The 11,109-nt window shown below is 49.5% G+C and overlaps 1 protein-coding gene across 1 annotated transcript; it reads left to right on the top strand.

The window, feature by feature from the left end:
- Nucleotides 1-9,823: 9,823 nt before the first annotated feature.
- On the top strand, nt 9,824-11,109 carry LOC142050488 (avidin-like). The gene is made up of 4 exons (XM_075079150.1): nt 9,824-9,895; nt 10,025-10,232; nt 10,682-10,799; nt 11,067-11,109. Exons 1-4 carry the CDS (start codon nt 9,824-9,826, stop codon nt 11,107-11,109), a joined length of 441 nt encoding a protein of 146 aa, XP_074935251.1.

The raw sequence follows: 11,109 nt of genomic DNA, 5'->3' as shown, positions 1-11,109 counted from the left end.
AAAAACAAATGGAAATACTTCCCAGAAGTTAGCTACTGTAAAGAACACATTTTGTAAATATGCATGTAAATAATTCTGTTAATATTTCACTGTTATTTGTTTGGTTAAATAACTTGTGCATCTGCTAATAGAGTGAGCACTGACTGTTTTCTGGGTGTTTATTTAACATGCTTATTTAGGTTGGATTTTTGGAAAATAAAATTTAACTAGCTTTGTTTCTTTTCGTATAATTTCACTACCTTGTGTTTTTGCTTTTTTGGTCCTTCTGCTACTCCCCTTCACCTAATACTTCTTTTTTTTTTTTTTTTTTTCTTTGAAGTACACAATTGCAGAGAATATTATCTTTTAGTACTCATTGGACAACAGAAAATTTATCAAAGGGCAGTATGGTAATAAGATGTATAGTAGCATTTCACAGTCTCTAGACTAAAATCCAAAAACTAGAAAAGTGAACATTAATTTAGATTATTTTTACACACACATTCTCTAACACTGAGCGTATTTTTCATACAAAACTTTTAATCCAAATGCAGGTAAGACTTCCTGATGACTTTATAAGAAGATGTCTTGTGGAAGACATATTTACTCAAAACTTAAAGTCCCGAGGAACACGCACTCATACGTGCACTAAAGTAAGGTAGTAGCATCTTCAGGGGACTTGGCTTTACATGTTTTAGCTTTGCATCTTTTGTAGTGTGTCTTTTTTTCTGTAAAGAAGCTGTCAGGCTCCAGGTGTGTACTCTGTCGTCTTGTGGAGACTGTATGCCTTGGCATGTAGACAACAAATATGCCAAGTCATCCTGTACAAAAATGTTGGGAACTAGGGACTGCATATATGAAGAAGTTCAGATCAAGGTTTGCAAAGTAAGCGTTGTCCTCCACCAGAAATGCTGAAAAATCATAAATTGAGACTTCTGTTGAAAGTAGCAGAGAAGTTTGTGGCCTCTCTACATATGAAGCCTTGTAAGAGCTTTAAGCCTGTACTGCAGTAAAGAAAAATTGGTTTTAACTCTGTCCTGCCGAGTAAGGAAGACAGGGTAATCTTTGCCTTAAACACTTAACGATCTTTCCTACTTGTCTTAAGTCTCACAGGAGTCCAATACAAATTAGTGATGGTGGAATGAGATGTGAGAGCACAAAAGAAAACAGCAGGTTTGGTGACATCATAATCACCATTTGCTGCTTCCTGCCCACTTTTAACTGCCAGTAGTTCTGTGTATGATAGAGATGAGTCTTGAGAGATTTAAAGAGATTTTGTCTCAATTTTAGCATTTACAAATTTCAAGTGGGCTGTGTAGAGTGCTCCTCACCTGTCAAGTTTCTGAAGAATACCTTGCAGATGAACAATGCTTCAAAAAGATTTATTTTCTTTGTGACATAATGGTAAGCCAGTGAAGGCACAGAAGCATGGGGAGCAAACTTCAGGGGAGAAGTGAAGCAAACTTCTTCAGCACTGGTTCTGCAAGGAAACATGCTGCGCATTCAAATTTGAGCACGTGACCGAGCTTCACAGATCAGAAAAAGTGTGCACAATATTTGCCACTCTTGACAAATCAATGGTGATTTAACAAAAATGCTCTAGTATTTGAAAATCACACTTTGCTTAAAGCAATTGCAAACCGGGCGCCGGGAGGTGCTGCTTTGCTTATGCTTTGCTTTTGAATGAGAGTTACACATTTGGAAATGAAGTCACTTATTCTCAGTAGTTTCCTTTCAAAGCTGCTAAGAGCTTCTTGGTACTGGCCTACTTTTGTTTTTTTAGGAAAACAGATGGCCACTGGGTTTTTGAAAGTTGTTTTAAAGTGTAATTGTAGCACTACAGAAAGAAGGAAGGCTGGCTCAGCTAGGTCACGTATCTCAAATTATGCACAGCTGGGATTATTTTTTTTAAATAGAATAGTCCATTACGGCACTGAGTATTAGTGACAGTCTGGTTTGTAATAGCCATTTTTTATTTCTTCCTGGGACAGAACTTCCTTATCCCGTTCTGCCTTCCTACTGCACAGAACTCATTCCGTCAGTGATAGCTCAAGTTTGCAACTTCCCTCTGACTGAATTATAGTTCTAAGCATCCGGTTTATCCCTGTGGATCCTAGCAGTTGATACAGGGACAGAAATTTACATTCCAGCCAAAGTCAGCAAAGATACCACACTGTTTGGGAATTGCGGATTTGCCGCCTCTTCTTCAGCCTATGTGACCTACTTCCGGCAGTTCCTACGCTGAGGGTTCCAACCATAGCAGTGAAGTTGCCAGCAAAATACAGTGCATCGTCCATGAATACTAAAAAGTAATAAAGGATTCATCATCCAAATGCACACTTGGAAGCTTGCTTCAGGCAGGTACTATGCAGAATAATATTCATTAAAAAGGGTATTGCAAATAGTACCGGGTTTATTTTGAAGCGTGGCTGTGTCTGCAGCCACTTGACTGGATGTTGACCTACTCCCTACTTCACTGAGAAAGCAGCTGGAGAGAAGGGAAGGTCGTACAGAATGCATTTCTTCCATGACTGCATACTGGCCCAAGAAACCTGTACCTCGATAGGTAAGGAACAACTTGCAGCTAGATGAGATCATATGGTCTAGCGTGGCCTGTGTAGCAAAGAATCTTGAATCACATTTGCATGGTGCTTGTCGCGGTTCAGCCCCAGTCAGCAACTAAACACCGCGCAGCCGCTCGCTTACTGCCCCCACTCCTGTGGGACGGGGAGAGAATCAGAAGAGCAAAAGAACTTGTGGGTTGTGATAAGCACAGTTTAATAATTACAATAAAAATAATAATTCTAATAATTATGATGATGATAATAATGACAATAATGATAACACAATAAAAAGGGAAAGAAAAAAAAAAAGGGAAAGGGAAAAAACAGAAACACAAACGATACAACCAACCGACGCTGCCTGTCCCCGAGCTGCGATTGCTCCCCTCCTCCCCCGGCCAGCCCCTCCCAGCTAACATACTGGGCATGATGTTACGTGATACGGAATATCCCTCTGGCCAGTTTGAATCCGCTCCCTTAGCTGTGCCCCCTCCCCTCCCACCTTCTTGTGCACCCGGCAGAGCATGGGAAGCTGGAAAAGTCCTCGACTAGTACCAGCACTACCCGGCAACACCCAAAACACCTGTGTGTTATCAACATTGTTTTCACGCTAAGTCCAAAGCACAGCACTGTGGCAGCTGCAGTGACGAAAATTAACTCTATCCCAGCTACATGACAGTGCTTTAAACAGGAACTGATAATGAATTGTAACTTATCTGTAAAATGTTAATCCACTTAAAATACCTTCAATTAAACTGTAAATATTGGGGTGGCGGTGGGGGGGTGTATACATCTTCTAAAAAGGCAAGTAGACGTGGTTTTTAATGCAAGTGGTGGAGGAGCCAACAAGGCGAGATGTGCTGCTCAACCTTATCCTAACAAACACAGAAGGGCTGGACATGAGGACGTGAGAGTTGCGGGTAGCCTTGGCTGCAGTGACCATGAGATGGTGGAGTTCAGGATACTGCGTGGTAGAAGCAGGGCAACAAGTCAGATTGCAACCTTGGACTTCAAGAGGGCCAACTTTGGCCTCTTCAAAGACTTACTTGGAGGAATTCGATGGGTTAGGGCTCTGGAAGGCAGCGGGGTCTAAGAGAGCTGGACGGCATTCAAGGGCCGCTTCCTCCAAGCTCAAGATCAGTGCATCCCCAGGAAGCAGTCAGGCAGAGGAGCCATCAGAACCACATGGATGAGCAAAGAGCTCCTAGGGAAACTCAAATGGAAGAGGGAGGTTTACAGAATGTGGAAAAAAGGACTGTCCGCTTGGGAGGAATGTAGGAAGGTTGTCGGGGTATGCAGAGGTGCGACAAGGAAGGCCAAGGCCCACTTGGAATAAAATCTGTCAAGGCATGTCAAAGATAACAATAAGAGCTTCTTTAAACACATCAGCAGATACAGGAAGACTGGGGATACAGTGGGTCCACTGCTGAACAAGGAAGGGGCCCTGGTGACACAGGATGCAGAGAAGGCGGAGTTACCCAATGCCTTCTTTGCTTCAGTCTTTACTGCTAAGGCTGGCCCTCAAGCGTCCCAGCCCCCAGAAGAGAGAGAGAGAAGATCTGGAGAAAGGAAGACTTCCCCTTCGTTGAAAAGGATTGGGCCAGAGATCACCTAGGCAAACTGGAGCCTCACAAATCCACGGGCCCCGATGGGATGCACCTGCGAGCGCTGAGGGAGCTGGTGGATGTTCTTGCTGAGCCACTCTCCATCATCTTTGAAAGGTCATGGAGGACAGGAGAGGTGCCCGAGGACTGGAGGAAAGCAAATGTCACTCGAGGCTTCAAAAAGGGCAAGAAGGAGGACCTGGGAAACTATAGGCCAGTCAGCCTCACCTCCATCCCTGGAAGGGTGATGGAACAGTTCATCCTGGAGGTCATCTCCAGGCAGGTAGAGGACAAGAAGGTTATCAGAAATAGTCAACATGGATTCACCAAGGGGAGGTCATGCTTGACCAACCTGACAGCTTTCTGTGATGGCGTGACTGGCTGGGTCGACGAAGGGAGAGCAGGGGATGTTGTCTATCTTGACTTCAGTAAGGCATTCGACACTGTCCCCCATAGCATCCTCACAGGCAAGCTAAGGAAGTGTGGGTTGGACGAGTGGACAGTGAGCTGGACAGAGAACTGGCTCAGCAACAGAGCTCAGAGGGTCGTGATCAATGGCGCAGAGTCTGGTTGGAGGCCCATAATTAGTGGTGTTCCCCAGGGGTCTGTGCTGGGTCCAGTCCTGTTTCATACATTCATCAATGACCTGGACAAAGGGACAGAGCGTCCCCTCAGCAAGTTCGCTGATGATACCAAGCTGGGAGCAGTGGCTGATACACCAGCAGGCTGTGCCGCCGTCCAGCGAGACCTGGACAGGCTGGAGAGCTGGGCCGAGGGAAACCTGATGAAATTCAGCAAAAGCAAGTGTAAGGTCCTGCACCTGGGGAGGAACAACCCCCTGCACTGGTGCAGGTTGTACAGGTTGGAGGCTGACCTGCTGGAATGTGGCTCTGCTGAGAAGCACCTGGGAGTGCTGGTGGACAGCAAGCTGACCCTGAGCCAGCACTGTGCCCCTGTGGCCAAGAAGGCCAACAGTATCCCGGGGTGCATTGAAAGGAGTGTGGCCAGCAGGTTGAGGGAGGTTATCGTCCCTAGTGAGACGACATTTGGAGTGCTGTGTCTAGTTTTGGGCCCCCCAGTTCAAGAAGGATGTGGAACTGCTTGAGCAAGTCCAGTGGAGAGCTACCAAGATGATCAGGGGACTGGAGCATCTTCCTTATGAGGAAGGGCTGACAGGCCTGGCTTTGTTCAGCCTGGAGAAGAGAAGACTGAGGGGGGATTTCATCAATAGCTATAAATATCTAACGGGAGGGTGTCAGGGCAATGGGACTAGACTCTTTTCAATAGTGCCCAATGACAGGACAAGGGGCAACGGGCCCAAGTTGGAACACAACAAATTCCACCTCAAAACAAGAAAAAACTTCTTTCCTGTGAGGGTGACAGAGCAGTGGGACAGGCTGCCCAGAGAGGTTGTGGAGTCTCCTTCCCTGGAGACGTTCAAAACCTGCCTGGACGTGGTCCTGTGCCCCCTGCTCTGGGTGTGCCTGCTCAAGCAGTGGGGTTGGATGAGATGATCTCCAGAGGTCCTTTCCAACCCCTGCCATCCTGTTATTCTGTGATTCTGTGATTTTTCAATTGGCCTTTGGGAAATTAATCTTCTCGACTGTTCATCTAGGGCTTCTGAGACCCAGTTCTAAATAGTCCTGGTTTTGGCTGGAATAGCGTTAAGTTTCCTCCTAGTAGCTAGTACAGTCCTGTGTTTTAGATTTAGTATGAGAACAATGTACACACTAATGTTTTAGTTGTGGCTAAACGGTGCTTACTGTCAAGGAATTTTCATAGCATCATAGAACCGTAGAATCATTAAGGTTGGAAAAGACCTCTAGGATCATCAAGTCCAACCATCAACCCAACACCACCATGCCTCCTAAACCATGCCTGGAGTGCCACGTCTACACATTTTTTGAACATCTCCAGGGATGGTGACTCCACCACCTCTCTAGGCAGCCCGTTCCAATGCCTGGCCACTCTTTCAGTAAAGAAATATTTCCTAATATCCAATCTAAAACTCCCCTGACGCAGCTTGAGGCCATTTCCTGTTGTCCTATCGCTAATGACTTGGGAGGAGATACCAACACCCACCTCGCTACAACCTCCTTTCAGGTCATTGTAGAGAGCGATAATGTCTCCCCTCAGCCTCCTCTTCTCCAGGCTAAACAACACCAGCTCCCTCAGCTGCTCCTCGTAAGACTTGTGCTCTAGACACTTCACCAGTTTCGTTGCCCTTCCGTGGACACGCTCCAGCACCTCAATGTCCTTCTTCTACTGAGGGGCCCAAAACTGAACACAGCATTCATGGTGCGGCCTCACCAGTGCCGAGTACAGGGGCACCATCACCTCCCTGCTCCTGCTGGCCACACTATTCCGGATACAAGCCAGGGTGCTGTTGGCCTTCTTGGCCACCTGGGCACACTGCTGGCTCATGTTCAGCCACCTGTCGACCAAAACCCCCAAGTCCTTTTCCGCTGGGCAGCTTTCTCAAGCCTGTCGCGTTGCATGGGGTTGTTGTGACCCACAGTGCAGGACACAGAGCTTGGCCTTGTTTAAGTTCGTACCGTTGACCTCGGCCCATCGATCCAGCCCATCCAGATCCCTCTGCAGAGCCTTCCTATCCTCGAGCAGATCAGCACTCCCACCCAATCTGGTGTCATCTCCAAACTTTCTGAGGGCACGCTCAGTTCCCTCATCCACATAATTGATAAAGACATTAAACAAGGCTGAGCCCAAAACTGAGCCCTGGGGAACACCACTTGTGACCAGACACCAAATGGATCTGACTTTGTTCACCACAACTCTCTGGCCTCAGCCATCCAGCCAGTTTTTAACCCAAGAGGGAATACACCTGTCCAAGCCATGAGCTGCCAGCTTCTCTAGGAGGATGCTGCGGGAGACAGTATCAAAGGCTTTGCTAAAGGCTAGGTAGACAACATCCACAGCCTTTCCCTCATGCACTAGGTGGGACACCTGGGCATAGAAGGAGATCAGATTAGTCAGGCACGACTTGCTCCAAACTGCAGCCGGGGAGAATGGCCCTACCTGGAGCCTCTGGCAGAAAGCACATGAGGAGACCCGAGGTTGACCCCGAGGGTTTTGGAGTCAGGGATACAGAGGGTCCAAAGCCCGCTATACTCCAACTGAAAAAGAGATATTGGCAGCATATGAAGGGGTTCGAGCTGCTTCAGAAGTGGTTGGTGCTGAAGCACAGCTGCTCCTGGCACCCCGACTGCCGGTGCTGGGCTGGATGTTCAAAGTAAAGGAAAGGTCCCCTCCACACACCATGCAACTGATGCTACGTGGAGTAGACGGGTTGCACTGATCACCCAGCGGGCTTGAGGAGGAAACCCCAGTCACCCAGGAATCTTGGAAGTGATCATGGACTGGCCAGCAGGCAAAGATTTTGGATTATCACCAGAGGAAGATGTGACATGTGTTGAAGAGGCCCCGCTGTATAATAAACTGCCCCTAAATGAGAAGCAATATGCCCTGTTCATTGAAGGGTGCTGTCGCCTTGTGGGAAAGCACTGGAGATGGAAGGCTGCTGTATGGAGTCCTACACAACAAGTAGCAGGAACTGCTGAAGGAGAAGGTGAATCGAGCCAGTTTGCAGAGGTAAAGGCCATCCAGCTGGCCTTAGACATCGCTGAATGGGAAAAGCGGCCAGTGCTCTATCTCTATACTGTCTCCTGGGTGGTGGCAAATGCCCTGTGGGGCTGGCTGCAGCAGTGGAAGCAAAGCAACTGGCAGCGCAGAGGCAAACCCATCTGGGCTGCCGCATTGTGGCAAGATATTGCTGCCCGGGCAGAGAACCTGGTTGTAAAGGTACGCCATGTGGATGCTCACGTCCCCAAGAGTCCGGCCACTAAGAACATTGAAAGAACCAGCAGGTGGTTCAGGTTGCTGAGATGGAAGTGGCTCAGGTGGATCTGGACTGGCAGCATAAGGGTGAATTATTTCTAGCTCGGTGGGCCCGTGACACCTCAGGCCATCAAGGGAGAGGCGCAACACACAGATCGGCAGGTGACCGAGGGTGGACTTGACCGTGGACACTATTGCACAGGTTACCTGTGAATGTGAAGCGTGCGCTGCAATCAAGCAAGCCAAACCATTAAAGCCTCTGTGGTATGGAGGGTGATGGCTGAAATACAATTATGGGGAGGCCTGGCAGATTGATTACATCACACTCCCACAAACCCGCCAAGGCAAGCACCATGTTCTCACAATGGTGGAAGCAACCACCGGCTGGCTGGAAACATATTCTGTGCCCCACGCCACTGCCCGGAACACTATCCTGGGTCTCGAAAAACAAGTCCTGTGGCGACACGGCACCCCAGAGAGAATTGAGTCAGACAACGGGACTCATTTCCGAAATAACCTCATAGACACCTGGGCCAGAGAGCATGGCATTGCATGGGTGTATCACATCCTGTCATGCACCAGACTCCGGGAAAATCAAATGATGCAACGGACTGTTAAAGACTACGCTAAGAGCAATGCAGGGTGAGACATTTAAACACTGGGATACTCATTTAGCAAAAGCCACCTGGTTAGTCAATCAATGCTAGGGGATCTGCGAATCAAGCTGGCCCTGCCCAATCAGAACTCTTTACATGCTGTGGAAGGGGATAACATCCCTGTAGTGCATGTAAAGAATATGCTGGGGAAAACAGTCAAGCCTATGTATCCTGGGCCCATCAATAGGGTGTCAAAAGGGTGGCAGAAGGGACAACAGCCCCCAGGAGGGTTTTTTCCTGGCTAAGCGTTGGTCCTGGTGGTCGCTGACCTGCAAGAGCCAGGCCCTCCCTGAGAGGTGCCAGAGAATTGTGAGCAAGGAGGGACAGTTTCAGCAGGTGCTTCTGGAAATATCTGCCTCCAACAGATATATCTGATAGAACAGAACAGGCATATATATCCCTGTGATTAGGGAATTTGCAGCTGAACTGCCAGTTTGGTAACACCTGAGAGAAGGGGTTAAGAGGATCTTAGTAGATACAATGCCGCTTACTTGCTGGCAGCCCAAAGTATCAAACTGAAAGATAGTGCTTAATGTTTCGCCAACTACTGTGCAAATTAGCTGAAGCAAGAAGGCTCGTGAAGAACAATTCCTGATAAGAACCTGGAAATTGCCTTAAGAACTGGCTAAAACCGACCCTGTGGTTTGGGTAAGAGTCAAGGGATAACTGAGTCTGCGCAAAACCAAAAGGTTACTAGTGGTGACGAAGAGGAGCCATCAGCTTTCATCTCTACGACCCCTGACGACCAGAACGAGGAGGCACTGCTCAAGCACAGTCAGGAGAAGTTTATGGAAACTACTTCCTGGGACTAATTTTAATACGAAGCAAGGACCGGTCGTGCATTTGTATAGGCATATTGGGAAACCGTGTGAATATGTAACACTTTGTTGTATATATCCAAGACAAGCAACGACGCGGGCGTGCATGACTTTGGTGGGACTATCCCCCGTGCTGTCCAGCACTGAATAAACATACCTACTTTACAGTCTTACAGATTGTGGAGTCGGTTTCCACATGTCAACACCCAAATTGCACAACGCCCTGGCCAGAGCTGCTACTCACAGCTCTGGCAGCTATAAAAAGGCAAGAGAGTAGGCACATTGGCGCATCGGCAGAGCCCTGCGAGGAGCACATCCCTGGGTACGCCAGCTGTCGACCCACTGCAGAGATGCTGCAAAGGACTCTCTTCCTCCTGCTGTTCAGCCTGGCCCCGGTGGCTTCCAGCCTCTCTGCAGAAAAGGTAACGGCAGGGCTGAGATGCACGGGGGAGGGTGGGCAGGGGGTTGCACCTCCTGGGGTGCCTGCTTTTGCCACCCTGCATGCTCCTGGGCTGTGCTGTGGCACCAACGTTGAGTCCTCTCAGAACCAGTGCGTGCTGACTGGGAACTGGACCAATGACCTGGGCTCCAACATGACCATTGAGGCCGTGGGCAACAAAGGCAGCTTCAACGGCACCTACTACACAGCTGTGAGTAGCACCACGAAGAAGATTGAGCTGTCACCGCTGCAGGGGTTCCAGCACCCTCTGAACAACCGCCAGCCCACCTTTGGCTTCACGGTCAACTGGACCTTTTCAGGTGCTTCTCCTTTCCCAGCCTCCCTGTGGTGTCCCCAGAGCTCCCCTGCCATCCCTGTGGTGTCCTCGATTCTCTTCTGCCCTCCCCTGCAGTGCCTTTGAGGATCCTCTGCCATCCCCTGTGGTGTCCCTGATGTTCCCCCATCCCCTGTGGTGTCATCCTTGCTCCCCCATCCTTGATCCCCAGAGCTCCTTGGCTGGTGTCATCTGCGAGTCCCAAGGCGCAGAGGATGCGCTGGGGGCTGAAGCCCGCAGCTGTCTGCCCATCTCCATGCGAGACCTCCCAGCCTCCTGACCCCTCCTGCCTTCTTTCCCCATCAGCGCTGTCCCCAGAGGGCAGGGACAGCTGGGTCTACTGTCCCCTGCGCTGGGGCAGGCTGCAGAGCCACAGCTCGCACTGACCTGCTGCCCCAGCCATGCCCACCTCCACCTCCCACCCTGTCCCTGCAGACTCCACCACCGTCTTTGTGGGCCAGTGCTTCATGGACAAGGAAAAGGAGGTTTTGAAGACCATGTGGCTCCTGCGGTTACATGCAGACAGCATCAGGAATGACTGGAAAGCCACCATGTGAGCCCCCTGTCCCTTCCCCACGTGGGTCCCCTGCACATCCCTGGAGGATTGTGTCCCTCCCACCCTGCCGGTGCTCAGCACCCGGCAGAGCTGCTACGAGTGTGGGGGTGACCAAGGATGAGGTGCTGGTGCACGGCCTCTCTGGGGGTCCCACCAACCTGCAAATACTGCTGGGGGGTGGGATGGGGCTGGATGGGTGTTTGGCACTGGGGGGTGTATTTGCCCTGTGCAAGGGTGCATCTCCCACATTATGTCTCCTCGCAGGATTGGCACCAACACCTTCACCCGCCTGAAGCTGCAGGAGTGA

The sequence above is a fragment of the Phalacrocorax aristotelis genome, chromosome Z (assembly GCF_949628215.1).
Source record: "Phalacrocorax aristotelis chromosome Z, bGulAri2.1, whole genome shotgun sequence".
Taxonomy (NCBI): domain Eukaryota; kingdom Metazoa; phylum Chordata; class Aves; order Suliformes; family Phalacrocoracidae; genus Phalacrocorax; species Phalacrocorax aristotelis.
This window is presented reverse-complemented; position numbering and strand designations above follow the sequence as displayed.

What these genes read in the sequence shown, in the direction of transcription:
- LOC142050488 (XM_075079150.1), top strand. Translation starts at nt 9,824, where the DNA reads ATGCTGCAAAGGACTCTCTTCCTCCTGCTGTTCAGCCTGGCCCCGGTG. An exon ending in GGTCAACTGGACCTTTTCAG is followed by an intron (nt 10,233 to 10,681) that starts GTGCTTCTCCTT and finishes CTGTCCCTGCAG; the next exon opens with ACTCCACCACCGTCTTTGTG. An exon ending in AATGACTGGAAAGCCACCAT is followed by an intron (nt 10,800 to 11,066) that starts GTGAGCCCCCTG and finishes GTCTCCTCGCAG; the next exon opens with GATTGGCACCAACACCTTCA.